Source organism: Sturnira hondurensis, unplaced genomic scaffold (assembly GCF_014824575.4).
Source record: "Sturnira hondurensis isolate 20B ecotype Veracruz unplaced genomic scaffold, ASM1482457v3 Scaffold0021143, whole genome shotgun sequence".
Taxonomy (NCBI): domain Eukaryota; kingdom Metazoa; phylum Chordata; class Mammalia; order Chiroptera; family Phyllostomidae; genus Sturnira; species Sturnira hondurensis.
The window spans coordinates 28545746-28570086 of record NW_028093774.1 but is presented as its reverse complement, the minus strand read 5'-3'; the positions used below and the strand labels follow the sequence as shown (position 1 = coordinate 28570086).

Sequence of the window (24341 nt, the reverse complement as noted above, 5' to 3'; positions counted from 1 at the left end):
GAGCAGTGGTTCTCAAACTTAAACGTGCATCAGAATCCCTGGAGGGCTCATGAAAACATGGGTTGCTGGCCCCCACCCCCAGACTGCTGATCCTGGAGGTCCAGGTGGGGCCAAGAACATGTGTTTCTAACAAGTGGGGTCTAGGCGTTGCCAGTGGTACTGGTCTGGGGAACACAGAGTGAGCAGTGGGGTAAAGGGATGTGGTGGTGCACCAAGTCAGACATCCCGGACCTGCCGCTTCCTGTGAACAAGCTTTCTGGCCCCTCTGAGCCTCCGTTTCCTTCTTGATCAGCCCTTATACGACCCCGGGTAAAAAACACACCAGAACAACCTTGGAGCCATGCAGACACAGGCTGGCAGCCTCAGGCGAGGCTGGTGTGGCTACACAGAGTGGGGCAGAAGTCGGTTTGCAGTTGTTCATTTGTAAAAGAATACAATAATTAATAAATGACAATACAGGGCTAGAGTCCATCTCATGTACTCCAAACTGTGAACTGACTTTTGCCCCTCCATATATGTAGATAAGTTGGAGGAAGGGGATTGGACCCAAACAACCATTTTTCCTGTGCTTGCAAAGAGTTCTTCAGCTCCTATAAAATTTTTAAGGCAAAGACCCTGAAGGACACGTCTTCTGAAATAACCAAATAACCCAGTGGGGCTGGGGGAGTCTAAGTCAGTCTTGATGCTGATTTCTTCACGTGAGGTCACGCAAGCCCCCGTGTGGGCAGCGGGTTTCTCAGACTCCCTCTCCATCGGAACTGCCGCAGGGGTTTTGGCCGTCCTGTGGATCCTTGGGTGGCTTCTTACCTTTGTGACATCTAAACGTTCATAAAGCATGCTGTTAATTCCGTCAGCAGGAAGGCCATTTTGAAGCGCTATGTATATTTTTTGGTGAGTGGCATGCTTACTCCAAAACTGAATCTGGATCGATGACAGGAAACTTTAATTATATACTACTGTGCCTCTTTGACAGATTAAATGAAGAGGTAAACTTTTTAAAAATCTTAGATAGCATTTTTGACAAGCAACCCAGCATGCACATTGCTCTGTGACTTGAAAAAAAGAGAGAGATAAAGAAAGAAAAAAAAAACCCCAACAACCCAGCAAGACCTAAGTGCTGTAGAGACAACTAAATTATAGAAGCTGTTTTTCAGGACTAGCAACACATGCAACCCTCTGTTTGGGAGGAAGCTGGGCTACCTTTTAATAAGAACAGTTTAGGCACAGGATGTTGGGTGATGGACAAAAAGATGTAAAGTTGATTCAGCCTCCAGAGACCAAAGCTCTAAAAAGTGGGTCCCCGGCCATTGTCCCTTTAGTGGGACAATGCCAGAGGAAGACTCAGCCCAGCACCTAATCTCACCCCTGCCTGCTCTTGATTTCAAAACCTCAGTAGCTCAGCACCTTAAAAACTCACATGCTTCTGTTTCCCAGAACCCCCTCCATAGTTACTCATCGGAGCCTTAGCCGTGTCCTGTGAAGTGAGGTCCTGTGTCTTTAGTGAGCTGTGTCTTTAGTGAGGTCCTGTGTCTCTGTGGTGGTTCCTCTTGGTGGAGCCTCTTCTGAGCCGTGGAGGGGGGCGGGCTGTTTGTAAAGACGTGAGAATGATCCAGTCAAAGCTTCCGGTGCCCAGAATAGAGGCGAGAGCTAAGTGCAAAGACGTAACCCAGAATACATACTTGGGTTACCTATTGATGCCGGCATCTTTGGTGGTTTTAATTTTCTTTTTATGTATCTGAATTTCCTAAATGTTCACTATGTAAAAAGGGATGTGGGGCCTTTTTCCCCCCTTAAAAATGCTACAAATAATGTTACCTTTTTCCTACCTTCTCTTTGATGGTAGCATCATTAATAGCCTTGACATTCTTAAGCCAACCTGCTGATCGAAGGGCGTAGACACACACTCTGTGGCTCCTTCCCGCTTAGACCAGGTAGCTCTCTCACTATAGAAAGGATCAAGTCTGTGAAAAAATCCCTAACGAAGCGTAATTTTCACATTTGATCTACCAATGTGAAAAGCCCACTGTTTTATAAGAGGAGCAATTAAAATGTTGTCATTTAAACTCAGCGGTTATTACCATGGCAACTGTGTGTTAAGATTGTTTTTCTCATTTCTTGCAAAATGGGCAGGGAGATGTGTGCCTTCTTAAACTGATAACGATTTTTGTTGCTCTCCCTTTATCTGTATTTTCTCAAGGCTCTTTTGGAAGACCAAACAATGCTGCTACTCATAAAGGCGACTTGCTCTGGTCTGAGCAGATTGCCTGATCCAGTGGGACTGGGTTTGGAGATTGTAGCGCAGGGAGGCCCAGATGTGAGGTCAGTCTCCTGTCTGTCCTTTTCCCTTCCCGTCAGCCCTGTCATTCCACTGCTGGAGCAGGTGGCTGCTGTTCCCAGACCCTGCAGTGATGCCTTCCTACAGGGGGCGGTTGGGGGGGGGCTTCCCCATGGAGACAGCAGCCATCACTGAGTGGGTCAGTGGACAGTCAGTAGCCTGTGTCCAGCATCAGGCAGGTCCAGTGTCCTCAGCCTTGCAGGGCCATATTTAGCAGGTCCCAGGGACAGTCCGGAATGTGGGCACAAGTTAGTCAGTCAGAGGCTTCCCATTCGTTTCCAGAGCTACAGTCTGTTTCAGCAGTCTAGAAAGCGCTTGCTATGTTTCAAGGTAAGGGGTGTAACGTAATAGTGACTAAATGTCGGGCCTTAAGGAGGAGTGGTTGACCTCACTGAGTCTCAGAATAAGGCTAGCACTGAGCCCAAAGGTCTGGGTACAAACCCAGGGGCTCCCGTAGGCAGGGCCACTCAGGATCATGAAGGTAGAGAACCTTAGGGACACAAAGGAATGTTTAGATACTCACATCATGAGGAGATAGCAAGGAAATTGCAAAATTTCTCCCTCTGCAAACTCTTGTGCTCCATTTATGCTATAAGAAGTCATTTTTTCTGCAGAAAGCAGAGGAATGGACTAAATGAACTCTGCCCCTCCTAAGCCAGGATATACGGGCCTAAAAAAAGCAGGACAGAACCCCCCCACCCCCCACCCAGGAAAATTTCTCCTTTAGGAGGCTGGGAGGAGGGCATTCCTGCAGGAGTCAGGGGCTTCAGATTTCACCATTTCTTTTAAACCTGAAACAGAGAAATTTAATTTGACAGGAACAGAAATCCTCTTGTCCGCGCCCCGATCTAAAATGTTTCTTCTCGCAGTTTATAGCACTTCATAAATAACCCATAGCAAGATAACACAGTGACTTTCTTCCCCCAGCACTGCAATCCTGCAGCATCAGAACAAAGACTGTGTGTGTGTGTGTGTGGAGAGAGCTGAGATATTTGCTTATTAGAAGGGAGAAAACAGATTAAAAACTGCATTTAGCAGAGAAGCAGGTCCCTTCCTTTCCTAAGGGCATTGCTTTGTGGCTGCGAGGGGAGGGTGGCCAGTGCAAGATGCTGAACCAGTGAATGGAGAGGCCTGCGGGCCGGGGGAGGGGCTGCCTTGCCCCTGGGAGGTGGAGGTGCAGCCGGGAACTTGGAGCTCTCCCTCAGCATCAGGAATGGTTTTTTTTCTCATCAACAGTAAGTGCAATTTTGGTCATCAGCTCGGCCTGTGGCCGATGGGAGGCTGCTGTCTCCTCGTGTCTTGCTCTTTCGCTGTCTCATTTTGGTTACAATAGAAATTGCCGATGAGATGGTGGCGGCGGCGGAGCGTGTGGGCTCAGCCATCGGGGGATGGGTTCTTTCCAGTGTCAGCATGTGTGTGGTGTCTGCAGCCAGCCTCTGACAAGCCAGGAGAGACGTGATTACACCGTGTGCAAAATGGAAGTCCTCCGGCGACATAAATGTTTCAAAGAGGCAATTAGCTCAAGTGTATTGTGATGCCCGTGCCCCCAAAGCAGGGCTTCGGGATCTTGATGTAATTGATTATCTTGCTATAAAGATGTTTGGTCCTTTAAAAGCAACGCAATCGTATAGAATTCGAACAGTGTTTTAAGCAACTGACAGCTGCCCACAGGTCTGAGTATCTATTTGGAGACAAATGCAGATTCTTCAGCCATCTCAGTTTTCCTGCGTGTATTTTAAGTATATTTCCTGAGCATATTTTAAGTTAGGCTGTGCACACTGGCACTGGAATTCTTTTACCTTATGCTGACTTAGTGCCTTTATAATTTAACTGTAGACTCTTGTGTGTGTAAGAGTATAGGACCGAAATGCAAATCATCGCATAGATGAATCTGATACTTAAAGCCTCCATTACACACTGTAAGACTTAGGCTTGGTACGAGGATTGATACTGACCTGGCTTGATTTTGTTTGTTTGGGAGGGAGAGCAGGGTTCTTAAATACTATATTCTGATCCATCACTAGTTAAAAGAAAAACTTTGTTCACCTTGATTTTCTGCATGGCTAGCCACAGTCTCTGCAAAAGAACTTTCAATTTGTAGCTACTCAGGCAAAATTCTTGTTTGGTTGCATATAAAAATGTTTCATTCAGGTCTTCCCATAGGCCACCTGGGTGAAAAACCTCCCCTTTGCCCCTCAATATTTTGTTTTTCCAGTTCTTAGAATTGAAATTTAGCTGAGGGAGTCATGCGTGTGTTTTCTGGAGAAATAAGATGTAATGAAACGTGTGCGTGAGCACTGTTAGTCTGGCGCGCCTGCGTGCGACGTGGCAGGTGCCGAGATGGCGAGCGGTGTGAAGTGCCTCGGCGGTTGATGAAATGCAGCGTTGGGGTTGCTTCCCCGTGCCGAGTCTGGTTTCCGAATGGGTTTCCTTGTTTCTCGGTATTAACTGGAGACTTCAACTTCTCTAAGAGCAATGTCAGCGAAGTCTGACGTTGAGGTGGGCTGCCTGGGCTGGCCAAGGACACATACTTCCTGACCTGAGAAAGGTGATCATTGGATCTCAGTGTCTGTCCAGAACAGAACAAGACAAACTCAGCAGTGCATCCAAGGGTCCCGAGAGTGAGTTGCAACATATTATCTGAGGAACAGCAATTATTTCTGTCGCCGCCCATTTTTGGACATCTTGCATTCAGTCAAGAGGTTGCAACATGGAAACATGTTAAATCCTGACCCAGTGAATGTTTTGTGGCTTCCTGGTGACCTTTTCTCACCTTCCCATCTTCCTTCCTCCTCAGTTTGCCCTCAGTATGTGTGTGGCCGATGTGCTCGCCCGTCCAGTCCCTCACTTGCCCAGAAGGGAACTGAGGGTTGGAGCAGGTGAGGCTTGATGGGAGGTGCTCTGGTCATTTACATACAACATGGCCGCCTTGTTTATGAAAAAGACAAATTTGAAGGTCTGAGTGAACACAATTTACTCACTAAGAAGTTATGGACTGAGCACCTCCTTTATTGTATTACAGTGTCTACATTACATCCAAATTAGCACATGAGCTCTTTGGGAAGCAGACCAGTTTTCAGTTTCCTTTGCATCTTCAGGATCTGCATAGGACCCCAAGGCAAAGCGAGTGGTTAAATGTTTATTGAAAGGTCCCTGGCCAGTGTGGTTCAGCTGGTTGGAGTGTTGTCGGTTGGAGTGTCGTCCTGCAAAACCTAAAGGTCACGGGTTTGATTCTCATCAGGGAACATACTTAGGTGGAGAGTTTGATCCCCATTTGGAGTGCATACAGGAAGCAACCAATTGATGGTTTTCTCTCACATCAATTATTTCTCTCTCTCTCTCTCTCTCCTCCTCGCCCTCCCCCACCTCACTCCTCTCCTTCTCCCTCACCCCAGGATTAACCGGATCCAAGATCACTGCACTCTGAGTTTTCTGCACCCAGGTTACTTGGTTGCTGGTTAGCCCCCTTCATTTAGAAGCTTGTACCCTGGCCCTCTTGTTGGCATGAGAGGTTGGGACCCTTGGGCTGGAATAGGCTCAGCCTCTTCCAGTGCTGCTGCTGCTGCTCTGGGAGGAGGGGCAGGAGAGCGGTGCAGAGGCTGCTGCTGGGCCTGAGCCCCTCTCTCCACCTGTGGGGGGAGCTCTCGGGGTTGGGCCACACCTCCAGACAGAGCCTTCCAAGATGGTGTCCCCTTGCAAACTGTGTGAAGACTCCTTGGCTCTTGGGGCCTGGGATTCTTGGCTGCTTGGCATTGTGTGGCGTGTTCTTCCTGGTCCCTGGGTCATCAGGGTGGAAGATGTTGGGGTGAGAAGGGTGTACCTCTGCAGCCACAGAACAAAAGACGGGATCTCGGTTACAACTGCATTCAGGCCTGGCCCTGGATTCTGTTACTTCCTTTTTAATAAATCATCCTGTGGCTTTGAAGGGAACCTCTCCTTATGGTGTTTCCAATAAGAATGTAATTTGGAAAACATACCCCTTAAAAATTATGACAACTGCCCTGGCTGGCGTGGTTCAGTGGAGTGAGTGCCGGCCTGTGAACAAAAGAGTTACTGGTTCGATTCCCAGTCAGGGCACATGCCTGGGATGCAGGCCAAGTCCCCAGTAGGAGGCACGTGAGAGGCAGCTATGTACTGATGTTTCTCTCCTTCTCTTTCTCCCTCCTTTCCCCTCTGTCTAAAGAATAAATAAATAAAATCTATTTAAAAATTATGAGAACCATAGTTTCTGTTATGAAACCATAATTTCATAATTTGTTTTTCTGAAAAACATAGTTTCTGTCTTTCATAGTTTCTGAAAGACGTTAGGCACTGTGCCAAATGTCTGTCATGTATCTGTATGTCATTCACCACCCTCAGCCACCTAGTGAAAGAAAGTATTGACTTCTGTTGACACTGGTTTACAGATGAGACTTAACCAGAAGCAGGATTCAAACCCAGACCCTGACATGGTCTGTGTTGTTTACCACCCAACTCCACAACCTACTTCTAAGCCTGCCTGGCTCATGGCAGTGTTGAGAACGGAACATTATGGACGGACTCTGTGCGGTCTACACTGTGGAAATGAGGCATCATTGTAGGTAGCATCATGCCATCCCAGTCAGCGGTAATAAGAGCTAATGTCCTACTGAGTGCTGACTCCATGTCACAGGCTTTATGTGCATCCTCTTGTTTGACGCACAACCACCTGCAAAGTGGATAATTTTGCAGACAACAAGGAAACTGGGAATTGGGAATTTGGGGCTCCTTGTGGGGGCATGCCTCTCATAGATGGTACAACAGGGTATAGAGAGCCAAGTCTGGTCACCTCCAGTTCAGGCCTTCACTTGACCCAGTTGTTACCACCTCCTTGAAGCTGGAAGGTCCTCAGGGGCCTACTAGAGATGTGATGGCTCGAGGTAAAAGGATTTGCCCCAAATCACAAAAGTAGCTGGTAATACAGAACTGGAGCAAAAAGTCCCAGGACTGAGTTGGTCAGTTGTAGGGCACAATAAATAAATAAACTCACTCATACACACAACTCTCTGGTCTACTTAAATAGTTTGTGGTGGAAGGCTTATACACTTTTATTCATTCTACAAAGGTTGTCGTCGCCTCCTGCCCACCAGGCATTGTGGGAGGGGCCGAGCTTACAGAGGGAGCAAGCCTGGTGCCGCAGGTGACGGGTGCACAGTGAAGGAAGGGCGCGGGCACAACACAGGGCAGGAGGGCCCCAGTGCTCGGAGCACTCGGCCGAGGGGCAGTGGTAGAAGCTCCAGGAGGAAGGAAGAGGAGCCGCTTGCAGAGCACAGGGTTGGAGGCAGAGAGGCCACTGACCAGTTGGCCTGAAAAGTCGGCAGATTAAACGCTTTGTGGAGGCAGGACAAGGGCTGTGCAGGGTTGGAACATGGGTCAGACCTGCCATCTCAGCTGCAGAACCCAGGGTGGTAGGGAGCTGCTCACGGGCCGTCGAAGAAGAGATGATGATGGTGATGATGGCGGCGTGGGGAGTGGGGAGTTCCGTGCGCGTCCTGTGACTTGGGGCCAGGGCCCAGACCCCTGTTCCTGGTCCATGGGTGGGAGCCCCTACGGGACCTCGTAACCCAAGTGCTGACTGACATGTGGGAACTTCTTCTTGTAGCCGTTACGTCCAGTGTCTGGATTTCCCACAGTGTCTAAAAATCCCACAGCTCTCCAGAAAAAAACCCTCTCTGCTTCAGAACTTTCATGGAAGCAGTTCATGGAAGTGTTTTATTTCAGGATCTGTATAAAGGTCATTTTCTCTGAGCAGCTGTGTCCTTCCCTGTGACAGTGTGTTGACAGACCATGTGTGTTTGTTCAAAGCCTCCCCATGCCAGATCAGGCGGATCGGTGGGGCGGGTGGGTTTAGAACTGCGCTTGAAAATTAACTCTGCCCCACCCTGCTCCCTTTTTGGCTGACACAGTTGCCCACAAAGGTCTGGTTCTGTGTGCGCAGTGCCCTAGAACCCCTCAGACTAGACGTGGAGTTTGGTACATGTTCTGTGCTTGCTGAAGAGGGGAGTCCCGTGAGAGACATCTTGGGCCCACCACCACCAAGTGAGCCAGGCATGCGACATCTTTAGGCCATCAGGGAGGGTCACTGGTGGCTGCAGTCTCAGAGATACCCAACCAGGGGTGTCCAACCTGCATCCCAGAGGCCACATGCAGCCCAGGATGGCTATGAATGTGGCCCAACACAAAATTGTAAATTTACTTAAAACATTATGAGATTTGGGGGGATTACGTGTCACAATGAATTTAATATGTAGCCCAAGACAGCTTTTCTTCTTCCACTGTGGCCCACAGACTCTGAAAAGTCGGACACTCCTGCCCCTGAAACGGGGTAGGAGTCAGGTGTGGTGTTTAACCTAGAGAGGAAGAAATGGCCTTTCCTCTCGCCCCTCAGAAAGATGGACCGGGTCTCAGGGGATCCCCCTCCGGTAATGACAAGACTTCATATTTGCTTGGATAGATTAACTCTGAGTCCACTTGAAAACCAATGGGAACAGCAATTTTGTGGTGTCTGGACTTCAATGTAGCAATTACTGTTCTGTGAAAACTGGTATCTGGTGAGAGTTGTCCCCACCATAAAATCAATCGCTGATGTAGGTTGCTTTTTGTCCACCAGCACTTCTTACTGCAGCATGCTCACCACTAAATGTCGTACCTTGGTATTCCACCCCTTTTTTTTTTCCTTCCTGCAACTACGTTTAGGGTGAAGAAGCTGGAGGAGACCTTTGCTGTTATTCAGCAATTAGACAAAAATATGAGCAACCTCCGCACCTGGTTGGCTCGCATTGAGTCTGAGCTTTCTAAGCCCGTTGTTTACGACGTCTGCGATGACCAAGAGATCCAGAAGAGGCTCGCTGAGCAGCAGGTGGGCCAATGAGCAGCGAGCTTTCGTGCGCGTGTCGCTGTGCACGACATGTGCCAACACACACCTTCTGTGTGTCGGCTGAGTGTTCTGGCACGTTCGCACTTCACAGCACTGGCTTGTGCTTCCAGAAGGAGTGGACCGCCTGGCCATGTCCTGGGCGTGCAAGGTGCTTTGCCTGGCTTTTCATCGCCATTCACGTGACACCTTGTGAAATACTCGGAATGATGGTTGAGATGCAGATGTTAATCTTAGTGGCAACGGGGTTTTTTTATCTAGTATTTTTTTAACTTTGATCTATGTTTTGTTTTTGTTAATGTGGGGTTGGCAAACATAGGTTTACAGTTGTGAGTGTGCAAAACACAGTTTATCCTTGTATTATTATTAATTATTGTATTATTTATTTGTATTACAATTGTAAGCTTACGTTTACCCACCCCTGTATAGTTTTGGAAGGCAATGAATTGAAAGGCAAGTAACTTTTCTTACTAAGAAAGGTTTCCATGGGTTAATACTCTGTCTGATAGAGTTTTTTAAAAAGTAAAACACAAAAGGTGTAATAAGGAGCATGCTTGGACCAGTAGCTTCGGGAGTCTCCCCGGCAATGCTCTCTGCATTTCCATTATCAGTTACATTCCCTCTCGGCCGCCCCCGGAAACAAACAAACATGCAGTGGTTTCCGGTGTGCAAACCACTGGATCCTGGAAATCACCGACTTAACCAAATCCACTTTCCTGCCCTCCGTGGCCTCACATTCACCTGTTCATTCTCAGATGCTGTGCCCAGGCTTGTCTTGACTGTTAAAATAGCTGTTCTGGTGATTAGTTCAGTGGCCCTTCCCAGTGTCTAGAGGTCTCCACATTTCTTGGCCCAGGGCCCCTTCCTCCGTCTTCAGAGCCAGCAAATTGCGTCTCCCTGTGCGTTTCCTCCATAGTCACCTCTCCCTCTGACTCTGTGCCTCTCTCTTTCACTCTTAGGGTCCCCTGGATTACACTGTGCCCACCCAGATAGTGTATGATAATTTTCCTGTTTGAAAGCGTTGAATAGCAAACTTCATTCTCCATTGCCATGGAGACTAGCACAGTCACAGGTTTTGGGGATAAGGGCACGTGGACATCTTGGGGAAGGGAAACTAGTCCCTCTGCCACAGGTGGCCTGAGGAAACTTTTAGTGATTTTGTTGAAGGAAAAAAAAAGTTACCACGTGTTTATTGTACTAAGCCTGGGCTTTGAATGCTCCATCGAAAACACTAAAAGCAAATGGGTCACACACAATTATGTATGGGCCACTTAAAACAACCTTTCCTGTGTTTCTGTCACTAATTAAATATAGTAAATTGCTTAATTCCTTCCAGAAATAAAACCCTGTACACTTGGGATCACCAACCTGTACCTTCTGAAAAAGCCCTCGACCCCAAAAGTGATTGACAGACACGATGTCCTTGGCTTCCCATTATAATGTCCTTGGGGCTCCAGTGTGGGAGGGGTCAGACCTTATAAGAGTTTTTGTTTCCCCACTTTTAGGTAGAATTTCTTTAGGTGTTAAGGGTCGTGTTGTCATTCCTGTTGAACATGTCATCTTCAATATGTAAAGGATGTAGAACCTTTGTGACATTTTAAAATCAGGAACCACGTTATATTTTATTTTTATTTAGTTTTAATCCTCGCCCAAAGACATGCTTATTGATTTTAAAGGAGGGGGAAGGGAAGGAGACAGGGAGGAAGAGAAACATTGATGTGCTAGAGAAACAGCAACTGATCGCCTCTTGTATGTGTCCCAACCAGGGGCTAAACCCGCAACCTAGGCCGGGAATCAAACCCACAACCTTTCAGTTTATGGGACAATGCTCCAACCCATGGAGCCATACCGGTCAGGGCCAGGAACCACTTTCGTTGAGTCTTTGGCATCACTGCTGTTTTCTTTGTTTTCCTGATTCCCGTGGGTGCCGTATGGTGCCTTGAGGGGAATTGTTGGTCCCCCCTATTCTGTAATTACCAAAGGTCCCCCCCCCCCCAGTGGGCCAGCTCAGCTTCCTGCTCACCCCCCTTAACGTCTTCCCAAGACCACCCTGATGGACTTGCTCACCACCCCCGACCACTCCCAGGGAAACTGCCCATGCGATTTTCTGCCCTCTTGCCCTGGTTTTCTCCTTGTCCCAGTGCCTTTCCTGTGCTCCTTCGTCCTGGCTGCGTTCCTGGCTCTGGTTTCGCGTCTCCCCTGTCTCCTCTCTCTCTCTCCCTTCACCCCGCCTCCCAACTCTTTCCCAGCCCCGGGGCTCTGTGTCACCTGCTCAGGGGCAGAAACAGAAACCAAGCAGGAGCCAGAACTGGTGGCGAAAGTCTTTCACGTTGTCTTGTGTTGTGTCTTAGGTCCAGTTCCTCAAATTACATGGGAACAGTTTTCAAAATCTAGTTGTTGTGTAAACTCATGCCGGAGTGGGTACCAGTGGTGGGATCATTGTTGGTATTACTCACTCAGCACCTGTGTTAGGATTCCCTATCTATTGTTTCAGTAAAGTTAAAGGGGTTTTTATCAACATGGGTAAATGTCAGGAAAGCCTGTGATGGTTGCAGGTAAGAATTCTGCATAAACCTAATCACTTTAAAGCTAGTCCTCGCACCAGCCCCAGGGAGCCCCCCCCCCCTCCCCCGCCACTGCGGCGCCTCGGGCATTAGTCCTGGGCTGCCGAGCTGAAAGCCGTCACCTTGCACGTCTCTCTTCGAAGCACATATGGGGGATGAGCCGAAAAACACATTTTCTTCTGAACGTATCTTTGAGGCGCTCTTTTTTCATCAGTTAGGATCTGTGTTAAGAACTGCTTGATTTAAAATCTATTTGATTGGGCCTGAATCAAGGCCAGCAGTTTGCTGAAGCTGCTGGTTTCAAGCAGGACCCCAAATCAATGTCTCTCTATGGTCTGTTGGCCATTTCAGAGCTTAGGAAATGTAATGGCCAATTCATTAGAAAGAAACATCTGGGGAAAACAAATAAATAAATAAATAAAATATTTGAGTATTGATATTTTATTCTTTATCTCCACTTGAACACAGAATGATCCAAATTATGCCTTTATTGGAGGAAAAGTAACATATCGGTCCTATTTACTAATAGCAGGACTCTCCAAAACGGTGACCCAGTAGGGTCGTCTGGGATGACCTTCACGCTGCCTTGCCTGTAGGCAGCGGCAGGCACTGTTCACAGTCGCTCCTCCTGTGAACTGGACTGTGTTGAATCTGGGGAGGGTTAGTGCCAGTAACAGAGCCTCATTTAACATTGTGTCCGCTGTTTCACAGTGTACTTTGGATACTAAGATTAGAGGTGCGTCTTGTCACTTATCACAGAATTTGGCTGTCAGGAGAAGCCCAAGTCACCCAGAATGGTGAAGCAGACAGGCTCCCTATCTGGCCTCCTACTCTGTCCTCCATGGCCTGCAGAAGGAAATGGGTCTCTGGATAACAAATAACTGAAGAAAATACCATGTTTCTTCTTAAACAGGTTTTCTGCTTTTTCCTATGACCATGTATTTTTCTTCGTAAACATTCTTCTTCCCAAATTAGGGAACTGCATCACTATCACCAACACTGGACAAGACTCCTGAGACCCTGTCCCCTCCCTGAGCTTGGCTGGACCCCGTCTGTACCTCCAAACCCTTCCCCTGGGCTGTGGAGCCCTAGGAGGGCCTGGTGGGAGGCTGCAGACACTGTGCAGCGGTACGCACATCCTGGGGTGGGGGGTGGGGGTGACGACAACACAAAGAACTTAGTAGATTTAAGAATTCTGTGACCCATAAAATGTTAAGAGTTTCTGTTGCTCAAGTTTTAGATCCTGCTGAAAAGACTATGTTTTCCACAGATCTCCCCAAAGCCAAGCCTACACTTGAGGCCCTTGGAGTTGGGTGGTATGAAGTAGATCCTCTGCCTCCCCGACCCCCACCCCCCACACACACACACACACAGTTCAACAAATAAATCCCCGCTGTTGCCTGTGCTGTTGCCGGTGCTCAGGCTCTGCCGCAGGGGCTGCAGCACGGGCTGCACGAAGACGAGGGTCTGTGCTGTTGCTTCCAAGGTGGAAAGGCGCCCACCACTGTGCCCCTGGGCTGCCCCTTTGATGCCAACCCCTCTACCACTGTCGCCATCTCAAGGGGCTTCTTACTCTCCCATGATTTTGTAGGACCTGCAGCGAGACATTGAGCAGCACAGTGCAGGGGTGGAGTCTGTGTTCAACATCTGTGATGTCCTCCTGCACGACTCCGACGCCTGTGCCAACGAGACCGAGTGCGACTCCATCCAGCAGACCACCCGAAGCCTGGACAGACGCTGGCGGAACATATGCGCCATGTCGATGGAGCGGCGAATGAAGTGAGGACCGAGCCGCCCCTTGATGTGTCAAGTGTGGTCAGCCAGGTTCCCCGCACCCTTCTGGCCTAAATGAGAGTAACTGTGTTCTGTTCAATTCACAGGCTATTGGCAAGAGAAGGCTCAGTAGGTGTAACAGTGCTTATAAAAGTAATTATTCGCCCTGGCTGGCGTAACTCAGTGGATTGAGCTCGAGCCTGCGATCCACACGATCACAGTTCGATTCCCAGTCAGGGCACATGCCTGGGTTGCGGGCCAGTTCCCAGCAGGGGACTCACAAGAGGCAACCATACATTGATACTTCTCTCCTTCTCTTCTTCCCTTCCCCTCTAAAGATAAATAAATAAAATCTTTTTTAAAAAAGTAATTATTCAAGCCCTGGCTGGTGTAGCTCAGTAGATTGAGCGCGGGCCTGCGACTCAGACGATCGGGGTTCGATTCTCAGTCGGGGCACATGCCTGGGTTGCAGGCCAGTTCCCTGCAGGCCAACTCCCAGCAGGGGATGCACGAAAGGCAACCATACATTGATGTTTCTCTCCCTCTCTCCTTCCCTTCCCCTCTAAAGATAAATAAATAAAATCTTTTTTTAAAAAAAGTAATTATTCAAGGAAAACATAACAGCGTGATGTCCTTCTCAGCACCCCCGTGCCTCGCGAGTAACCTTGGCTGGCCCCCGTGCTCCCAGTGTAAAGCCCTGGAGGAAGCCCTGCGTCCTGCTGGTTAACTTCAGAAGCAGGAGCTCCGAAGGGCTTGGCACCCCTATAAGGAAGGTGTCCTTACTGGGAAGCAGTGTGCCCAGTTCCTTCCTGGAAGGGGTATTAGGGTCGCTCTACCTGAGCATTGCCAGTGCTGGGGGGTGGGGAGGTGGTGGTTGGGAACAGGACGAGTTAAGAGAGAGGAAAAACACGTAAGAGCCCTGGTCAAAATGGATGGCTTTGTGCTAAGTTGTCTTCTTCCCATCAGAATTGAGGAGACCTGGCGCCTCTGGCAGAAGTTTTTAGATGATTACTCCCGCTTTGAAGACTGGCTCAAGTCAGCCGAGAGGACAGCGGCCTTCCCCAATTCCTCAGAGGTGTTGTACACAGCAGCCAAAGAGGAGCTGAAGAGGTTTGAGGTAAAGACCTTGGCCCAGGGCCCCCTCCACAACCTGCCCTCAGCTGCTAAGACAGCTTCACAGGATGTTACCGGTTTCTGCCAGCTGGCAGGCGGTGGACTTGAAATCCTGTTCTGGTGCTAGCGTCAGGGGAACGGGTAAAGTAGGCCCCGTGGCCATTGTGGTGTGGGGACTGACCACCTGCAGCAAGTCATCTGGGGTCTGGAGGGGGCGTCCTGCACCGCCTGCCGTGGCACTGACGCTGCTCTGTGTGACGCAGGCCTTTCAGCGGCAGGTCCACGAGAGGCTCACACAGCTGGAGCTCGTCAACAAGCAGTACCGGCGGCTGGCGCGGGAGAACCGCACCGACACGGCCAGCAGGCTGAAGCAGATGGTCCACGAGGGCAACCAGCGCTGGGACGGCCTCCAGAAGCGGGTCACGGCCATCCTGCGCAGACTCAGAGTAAGCGGGTCACAGCCATCCTGCCCAGACTCAGTAACCTTCTCTACGTCACGGGGTCGTTCGTAGGTGTTTGGGAGATGTGATACGTGATATCAGGCTTGTAACAAAGCAGCGGGTAAAAGATTCCATGGAAGGCCCGAGTGAGCTTAATGTTGTTCTCTTTTGTTCAAGCCCAAAGGTGCCAGCTCTTTGTATTTTTTTAAGCCATCTTTTGCCTGGCTTCTTAGGCACAACTTGTTGATGGGATTTGTGTTGCCAAACAAATCTCTTTTTCGTCCTCGGTAGCCCCTGAAGGTGTGCATGCTAGCTCACAGACTGCCCGGGGCAGGGTGCGGGGTGGACTGCCACCTGGGGTCTGGACCACAGTCTAGAAAGAGACCCGCTTTGCCCACCTGCCTGCTTTTGTGTCATGCGTCTGGCACCGTGAGGGACGTGGACAAAGTCCTCTCTGCACGGTGTCTGTTGGAGACGGCAGTTCTCTGAATTTCAGAGCACACGGACTAACCTCAGAGGCTGGGTTTGAATTTTTTTTTTTAACGTAGGCATTCACCTTAGAGCTTGGTAATTCAGAGGCATGATGCCAGCTTTTGTGAAGCCGGGCACAGACTGCCAGGACCAGAGCGCCGTGTGTCTGTGGGAAGCGAAGCCGCCCTTGCTCCCGTTCCAGGGCAGGACCCTCTTAGAACCGTGCTGACGGAAGTCGGCTGCTGGGTCTTTCAAACCGCTCAGGGCCACGCTGGCTAGCTTTCCAGACGAACCCCCGCATTAATTGATCTTCTGCTGGCCTGACTGTGAGCAGTCTAACACCCCATTTGGCGCTGAATGCTACGTTTGTTTGGGAACCTGCTGCCCATCTACGACATGGTAACCCGAGAGGCACCCTGAATTGGGGGGATGGATCTCCACCTCAGGGTCTTCTTTCTCTGGGGAGACACACCCAGAATCACATCAGTGGAGGCAAAGGGGGCACTGGTCCAGGTTCAACCCCAAATCAGTGAGTTTTCTCTAAAGCTGCCAAATCCTTCTGTCAACCAAAGCTTCCACAGACGGCTAATGGGTAAAAGAGGCGAGGTGCCAGGCTTGGGCTTTGAGGGCGTTCCTCTAAGGATGGATTGGAAAAATCACAGACTTAGAGAACTACAGAATTTTAAATGCTGAAAGGACTTTAAAGATCGTGGTCATTCCCCCACCCCTACTTGCCAGGGAAGACACCGAGACTCAGAGAAGCCGAGGAGCTTGTTCGGTGGCACACTGGGTAGACGCGGGGCCCCTGACCCCCCACTGGTGCCTGAATGCCCTGGGGGCCCCCGGGCACCTGGAGACGGGCTTCTCTCTGAGTACTCCAGGCATCCTTCCCTTCAGCCAGAAGTGACCTTGCTATCAACCTGAACTCTCATTCTGCCATCAACAAAAATAAATCATTCTTCCCCCGCTGCAGCATTTCACCAATCAAAGGGAGGAATTCGAGGGCACCCGGGAGAGCATCCTGGTGTGGCTCACAGAGATGGACCTGCAGCTGACCAACGTGGAGCACTTTTCTGAGAGCGACGCCGACGACAAGATGCGCCAATTGAACGTAAGGCTTTCTCCCTCCACTCCTGAAAAGAATGCGCCTTTGCCGAGGAGAATGGGCCAGGTACCAGTTTCACCTGATACCCTGGGAGCAGATGCCAGGACTGTTCGAGCAGCCAGGTGCACCCACCTGTGTACTGCTGGGTTATCACGAGCAAGGAAACCGTTCCCTGGGGCAGTGGAACGGGGCCCTGTTTTCTCTTTGTCATTTGTAATCATCCAAGGAGAGAGCACTCTTCAGGTTTCAAACCGAGGTTCATGAGCTGCTGTTTGTGTGCCCAGCCCTCGGTCCCAGTGCACAGGTGCAGTGTGACGGGGCAGCTGCGTCAGGAGTGGGGCCGAGAGCAGACACCTTCTCCTCCCCCACTGTTGCGGCTGATCCGTGTTACACTGTGATAGCACATCACGCCCTCCTCAGTGAGGTTTCACAGGAAGTAGAGATGGAGATTTGTCTACCCAAATAAGAGGGCACTAATGAGCATTAGCATTGTGTCAACAAGCAAAGGCCCATGGGTGACGTGCTGTGGGGAGTTTTCTGTGTCTACCAGGTGTCACTAAGATAAGGTCTCTCTCCCTCACACCCACTAGCAGTAAATGTCTGTCCATGTCAGACTTTTGGAATTACTTTAATTGGAAAAGTCAGTGCCCAGAGAGGGAGGAAAAAAATATGTCGTTTTAAATTATTAAATCTTTGTCACCTTGTAAAAGTTGATGAAGCCAGCAAGTACTTGGTGAAGGAACAAAACCATGATGACATTTTGATGCTTTTTCTGTGTCTTGTAAGAAACAGACATTGTCAGAATCCTTTGAGAGATTTCCCTCTTTGTAATCCTCTCATATTCTACATAGGGTTTCCAACAGGAAATTACGTTAAATACCAACAAGATTGATCAACTGATAGTTTTTGGGGAGCAGCTGATTCAGAAGAGCGAGCCCCTGGACGCAGTGGTGATCGAAGACGAGCTGGAGGAACTCCACCGGTACTGCCAGGAGGTGTTCGGCAGGGTGGCCCGATTCCACCGGCGGCTGACCTCGCACACCCCGGTAAGGGGGCCGGGCCCCAGGGAGGGCTCCTGGGCCACACAGACTTCAGGTCTGACCAGACCTACCGTGGAATGGGTTCTGGTGGTTTATTCTATGATTTTAAAAATGCTGTGTCGAACAGGTTTGTTTCTAACGGAGCCAGGGTCACTTAGAAGGTCCCGTTGCCCAGTGGAAGGGATAGCACTTCTGAACATCCTTGCCCCTTTCACACGTTTTTCCGTGTGCTCCTCAGGACAGGATTTTTCTGGCATGTGTTAGTTTTGCTGGGATATCTTTGTAACTGCTCTGCTTTTGCTGACAGTATTAACTCGTGATTCATTGGCCTTTTTTTGTGTCTTAATGTCTGGGAGCTCTTACTGTTTGGGCCTTTCTGCTGCTTCGTTCTCACCGTTGAAGTGCCCAGAGCACCAGGTTCTGAAAGCAGTTGTGATGTGTCTCCCTTGACAAAGGGCCTTTTGGGAAACTCAGGTAGAGTTAGGCCGTTGTTCACAGTTCCCTCCTTTGTGTGCCCGGAGCTGAATGATGACCACTGACCAACACAGCTGGCTGTCTTTTCTTTTTTTGTGTCTTTGTCTTCAAACACGATTTCTTCACCAGACATAGCCTCAGAAATAACCCCCTAGCAATTTATAGTCATTTTTCTTAGAGTCATTATAACACAGGGAGAATAAGGTTCTACATTCTGAATAATAAGATCGGGGATAGAAAGAAAGGACCTGGTACATATGGTCCATGAACATGTGACTCTTATTCAGAACACTAATAGCCTCAAGTTCTTTTTAATATTCTTATTCTTAGAAGAGCCTGCCATTAAACTCAGATGATCAAATTTAAGGTTTTTCCTAGGAAAGAAAACAGCATTTTGGAAATTACAAATTCTAGGCCCCACACCAGATGGTCTAAATTGGAATAACTATGAACACAGCCTGGAACCCAGGTCCTTTTAGTTTCCCCAGAAATGTTGCTGGTGGCCCTTCTCAGGAACCGCCAGGCAGGCCGACTCCTGCTGCTCCTCAGAACCACGGTGGCCTGTGACTTGGTTAGGTCTGAACACCCGGCACCCTGTTTTAGGGTTTGGAAGATGAAAAGGAGGCCTCTGAGAACGAAGCAGACATGGAAGACCCCAGAGAGATCCAGACTGACTCTTGGCGGAAGAGGAGAGAGATGGAGGAGCCCTCGTCCCCTCAGTCCCTTTGCCACCTGGTGCCCCCAGCACTGGGGCCCGAGCGGTCTGGCTGCGAGACCCCCGTCAGCGTGGACTCCATCCCTCTGGAGTGGGATCACACGGGTGACGTGGGGGGCTCCTCCTCTCACGAAGACGATGAGGAGGGCCCGTACTACAGTGCTCTGTCAGGTAAGTGGCCTGGGTTTCCAGAGACCTTGGCATTGACCCATTTGGCTGTTTTTAGCGCCTTTTAGCAGCATGGCTGACTCGATGAGCAGGAGGCCAGCTTATGGCTGACCCAGACAGTCTTCCAGTGGCTTCCTGGGTTCTGTCCTGCCCACTTTTGACTCGCCTGAGAGCTGGCTCACTCCTGTCCCTGATGGGGTGAAAGGGAAGAAAATGAATCCACACCGGCACATTGAGGTGGTTCACGGGTAGCTCTGGCCCGTCAGTGCTCCTCAGTTGAGGTTTTCAGAGTGTCCGCAGGCCGAGTGCTTCCATTCTCTCCGCGTGCTTCCCCTCCCCCACCACTACTCTGGGCAGTCGGGAGTTGGCTGGAGAAAATCTTGCTGGTTTTCTTTCAGAGCTTTTTAGTAAAACAGGTAAAGGGTAGTGACTTTTCTCCTTCCAGCTAATAGCGTCGCTATTGTTTTAACTTAAAACGGGCATTCATCTACCGACACCTGCAGTGAGGAAAATGACATTGTTCTTTTTCAGATGTAGAAATCCCTGAAAATCCTGAGGCATATCTTAAAATGACCACAAAAACTTTGAAAGCATCTTCTGGTAGGCCCCTGCCCGTGCATGTGTCTCAACATGGCAGCACCCGCGGCGCACACTGCATCCTAAACCTCGCTCCCATGTCCTGTCTGACCCCCGCCTCCCGTGGACACCATGGTCTTCGTGCCATGGTGTATTCACACTGCCATCCTCACACGTGCCTGCGCGCTCCTTCCAAACCCCGCCCAGAACAGAGCAGTCTCGCCAGTGTCCCTCTGCCCCTCTTCGGGCCTGCGCAGGAGGGAATTTTTCATGGTGCCTTTTTAAGGTTTTATTTTCCTGCCGTCTAACTGCAGTCCTTTGGCATGGACCAAGCTTTCTTCATGGTGGCTTGGTGTGGAGCTGTTCCCTTGCTGGCAGTGATTTCCTGGGGAGGGGGAGGGGGAGTGGGCAGGTGGGGTGCAGGCACTGTTGCATTTGTCTCAGAAGAAACCCTCCTTTCCTCCACTGGCAGCTCTAATCTCGACTCCCTGCCCCACCCCGTCTGCAGTGGTGGGGCAAGGCCCTGTGGTCCCCAAGTCCATCCTAATGTTTACTCTTCCTCTCACTCCTGACTGGCCTTCAGCCTTGGCCCCCAGACCCAGCTTGCTGCCATCGTCCCCACCACTAGAGACCCCGGCTCCAAAATGCCTCCCATTGCATAGCACATCATGTGTTCGTCATGCTCCGTCATGAACCCATTTAGCCAAGGCCCAGTGTCACTCAGCTGCATGTCTCTCATTCCATTCCCTCCTGGGATCTACTGACATTTTGCAAACATGCATGCTTTGCAAGGAAAGCTGCAGAACTCATATTATATGTAACCCGATGCCACGTGACCCATGACCTTTTCGTGTGTAACTAAACAGGGATCCTTTAGTTGGAGAGAATGGACTGTCACTTGTTATTTTTCTTTCAGGTAAATCCATCTCTGAGGGCCACTCATGGCACGTTCCTGACAGTCCTTCCTGTCCCAAGCATGGCTACCCACAAATGGGAGGCGACACGAGTGTACAGCCCGACCCCTCAGACTCCAGCACCCCTTATAAACCAGCCTACGTAAGTCTTCACCCCACTGTTCATAACAGCGACTGTTCCTTCTTAGTTACAGTTCCCTCTGGCAACACGCGTCCTTGGCATGCCTCTGGCTGTGCAGCTGTTGGGGGGCAGCCAGCCTAGGATGTCATGTTGGCCCCAGATCATTCTCAGTACAGAGAATTAGCGATGAGTGAGCCTAAAATAAAATGTCCTATGCACTTTTTGTGCCATCTCTTAGAAAAACTAGAAGCACTGTTAGCATCACTGGATTGGTCCTCAAAATGCCCTCTGTGTCTAGGAGTAAATAGGGCTACGTAGTCAGAGAGGATCCTTGGCTGTACGTGGTCAGACTAGAGTCATTTGATAAGGGACTGTCCATGCCAAATTCAGAAGCTCTTGCTTAGCAAGCAGCTGTCATTTTTCATCTGCCTCTCTGTGCAGAATAAGACCTCACAGCCTTCGGGGGAGAGACGCCAGCACCTCACAGTTGCTTTACAACGGTAGTTCCAGGGACTGTGTTCCCCACCTGGCCATTTTCTACAGCTCAACCCGTTTCTTGGTGTCTGAAATCAGGCATGTCACCACAAATCAGAAGGTTTTTAAAATGTTTTTCATTCCACACAAATAGGCCATAAAGACACAATCCAAAGCTTTTCTAAAAAGGACACATCTATTTTTAGAAAGACCAGAGGTAATAGCTCAATCAGTTCTGTGATAACAGAAGAGCAGTGAACGATAAATGCTGTTTATTAACAGCCCTGGGAGGCAGTGTTGTCCTCTGTGCATTTCTAATTCCCGGTGACAGTAATACCTGCAACCCTACAGCGTGACTAGCAGGGAAAGTGAAAGTTTCGTAGAACACTGTGCCAATGTGAACGCATTAACACAGTGACTGTCCAGTAAGCTCAAGTGTTTTAGTTGCTTTAACTCTTTCTGCGTGGCTCACATGAGGAGTATTAGGAAGCTTCAAAATCAGGCCAGGCCCTGGCTGGGTTGCTCAGTTGTTTAGAGCGTCGTCCCAGTAGGCCAAGGTTGCAGGGTTGACCTCCAGTCAGAGCACATACAATGAACGTTTAAATAAGTGCAACAACAAATCGTGTTTGTCTCTCCTGCCCTCCCTCCCTCTCTAAATCAATTTAAAAATGAAATCTGGTCCTTTTATTCCCAAAGTTGATGTATCACTGCCTCCTGCTCCCTGGGCCTTTGCTGAGGCGTTATTTTGGCCATCAGCTTTGCTTGCTCATCAATGCCACCTGCACACTAAACGCTTGTATTTCCACCAAGTTAACCTTGGAAGGAAAGGGCTCGCCGTCCTCATCTTTTACCTGTTAACGTGAACCAAGATACTCTTTGGCCTTCTAAATTTACAGATGATCACGTAAAATTGGCTCATTCTAGGTGAAGCTGCTGTTATCTCCAGGTTCGGAGGGTGGCAAAGAAGGCCCAAGCGTCTTGAACGGCAGCCCACAGCAGGAGGACGAGGGACCGGCCTCCGTAACTGCGCAGCAATCAGGTACCGTCAGACAAGGCCGTGGTGGAGAGAGGTAGAGTCCGGGTTTGGGGTTAGTCAGGAATTTAAGTCACGGCTTGAAAGGACGTTAATTGGGAATTGGCCAACTATATAATCCGGCAGAACTGCTACACTTACCTTGTAGCAGCCCTGTTAGTTTAGAATTAGCTGGCTTGTTTTTATGAACACATTCCTAGACTGTCCACTTTACTTTCAAAACTATTCTTAAGCCCTGGCTGGTGTGGTTAGTAGATTGAGCACCGGCCTGTGAAACAAAGGGTTGCTGGTTCAATTCCCAGTCAGGGCACACGCCTGGGTTCCAGGCCAGGTCCCCAGTAGGGGGTGTGTGAGAGGCAACCACACATTGATGTTTCCCTCCCCTCCCTTTGTCTAAAAATAAAATAAATAAAATCTTTAAAAAAAACTGTTCTTAAATATAGACAAAATGAGCCTCAGATAAAGAACTGTTATGTTTTAGTGATTTCATTTGTATGTAAAGACAAGACAGAGGAAGATGATTATCAAAGAGATGAGTCAAGTGTGTCTCTTCACAAGCCCACTTCAGTGATTATAAAAATAATCACTCAACTAAGTCTAAAGTCAGGCTGATAGCACCAGCCTGATCGTTCACAGACCAAAGGAGAAAGGACCCTGAAAATGGTCTGAATCGAAATGCTGAACGTAGGACCAGAACCCGTACTGGTAACATTCTGGGTCTCCTCCCCGGTGAGCTGCCTCATAACTGGCCTTGAGCAAAAAGCAAGGGAAACCTGCCCTTCCACGCTCCAGGGAACATGACGACTCCCAAGTGCTGAGCCTGTGGCAAAGAGCATCCCGTTTCTGTCTTAGCACCATGACTCTGAATTAGTTGGAGGCCGAGAAATCCGTTTGTGTGATTGCTGCTTTTTATCCCAGGTGCCTTTGACAGATGGGAGCTGATTCAAGCACAAGAACTTCACCAGAAACTCAGAATAAAAAAAGCCTTGCAGCAGCTGAACTCTGATATCAGTGACATTACCACCTGGCTAAAAAACACTGAAGCAGAGCTAGAAACATTAAAAATGGCCGTGCCTCCCTCCGATATCCAGGAAATGGAACTCAGAGTGAAGAGCCTGAGGGTAAGTCAGAGGGCGGAGTGGAAGAGGGATTCTGAGAGCCCCTGCAGACGCTGGCAACTTGCAGTGCTGGGTGGTGGCTGTCAGTCTCTTCCCGGCAGAAGGACACAGATGCAGGTCTTTGTTTTCATTCAGGAGAGTATCTACGGATAGTCCCCAAGCTCAGCGCAGTGCTGGGCGAGTGCCGCTCAGATGCCCAGTGCCCAAAAGCTCCAAGTGCAGAGGCAGCTGTGGGCTCTTAGGGAGGCGCTAGTGGCCGCTGAGGGGTAGCGCCCTCTAAACTGTGTGCAGCCCTGACTGGGAGAGCGTTTAGGGTGGGGAGGAGGCCCAGCTCACACACTGATGAATTCTGTGGCCTGCTCTGGTTACGCTGCTGCATGGTTAGGATTATGTCACACACACAGTTCAGCCTTCACCCACTGGAAGCCCAGCCAGGGACCAGGGAGGGGCTTGGGGCCGGGGGTCCAGCAGAAGTAAGGCCTGCTTACGTGTGGTTGGGAGGGTAATAATATGGGTGTAATAATGTATAGTTTTAATTTGAACATTTCACCTAAAATGTCATATGGTGTGCTTGAGTGTAATAGTGTTATGTTACAGAATGACATGCTTATGATTTTGTAATTAAAAGGGGCGTTATTTGTGCTGGACCATATATATTAGAGGTAACCATTCATCCTAAGGAATTATACTTCTATGATACTGAGGGCAAACGCAGGATAACTAAGTGTACTTCATCTGGAAGACTCAGTCTGGCCCAGAAATGTTAGTAAGTCACCTGGGGCTCAGGAGGTCCCGTTGAGTTGGCCTCTGGTTAAGCTGGCCTGCCGGGAGACAGGCCGCCGCTCAGCCTGGCCAGCGGCGAGTTCACTGACCAAGTTCACAGCCAAGTTCACTGACCTTGTAAGGCAGCTCCCCTCCACCTGATGCTTCCCAGCCAGTCACAGGCAAGGTCGCTCTTGTTTCTGTGGCCTCAACTTGGAGAAGTGTTTGGAAGATCTGTTCCCTGCAGAGGTTC

At 49.5% G+C, this 24341-nt stretch overlaps 1 protein-coding gene and 1 non-coding gene across 7 annotated transcripts in view; both read left to right on the top strand.

Moving 5' to 3' along the window:
- Window positions 1–24341, top strand: part of SYNE2 (spectrin repeat containing nuclear envelope protein 2) — a 296623-nt gene that overhangs the window by 267068 nt on the left and 5214 nt on the right. For 5 of the 6 annotated variants that reach the window (XM_037031145.1, XM_037031146.1, XM_037031144.1 and 2 more), the window contains 11 exons: window positions 9050–9212; window positions 13383–13570; window positions 14531–14681; window positions 14941–15123; window positions 16562–16699; window positions 17545–17739; window positions 18811–19093; window positions 19622–19690; window positions 20583–20722; window positions 22100–22214; window positions 23127–23329. In XM_037031145.1, the coding sequence (XP_036887040.1) occupies window positions 9050–9212; window positions 13383–13570; window positions 14531–14681; window positions 14941–15123; window positions 16562–16699; window positions 17545–17739; window positions 18811–19093; window positions 19622–19690; window positions 20583–20722; window positions 22100–22214; window positions 23127–23329 (1828 nt within the window). The remainder of the gene's footprint in view (window positions 1–9049; window positions 9213–13382; window positions 13571–14530; window positions 14682–14940; window positions 15124–16561; window positions 16700–17544; window positions 17740–18810; window positions 19094–19621; window positions 19691–20582; window positions 20723–22099; window positions 22215–23126; window positions 23330–24341) is intronic. The other variant, XM_037031147.1, reaches the window with a different exon arrangement.
- Window positions 12049–12185, top strand: LOC118976995 (small nucleolar RNA SNORA2/SNORA34 family). The gene has a single exon (XR_005064406.1). It is a non-coding gene; the product is annotated as a small nucleolar RNA SNORA2/SNORA34 family (small nucleolar RNA).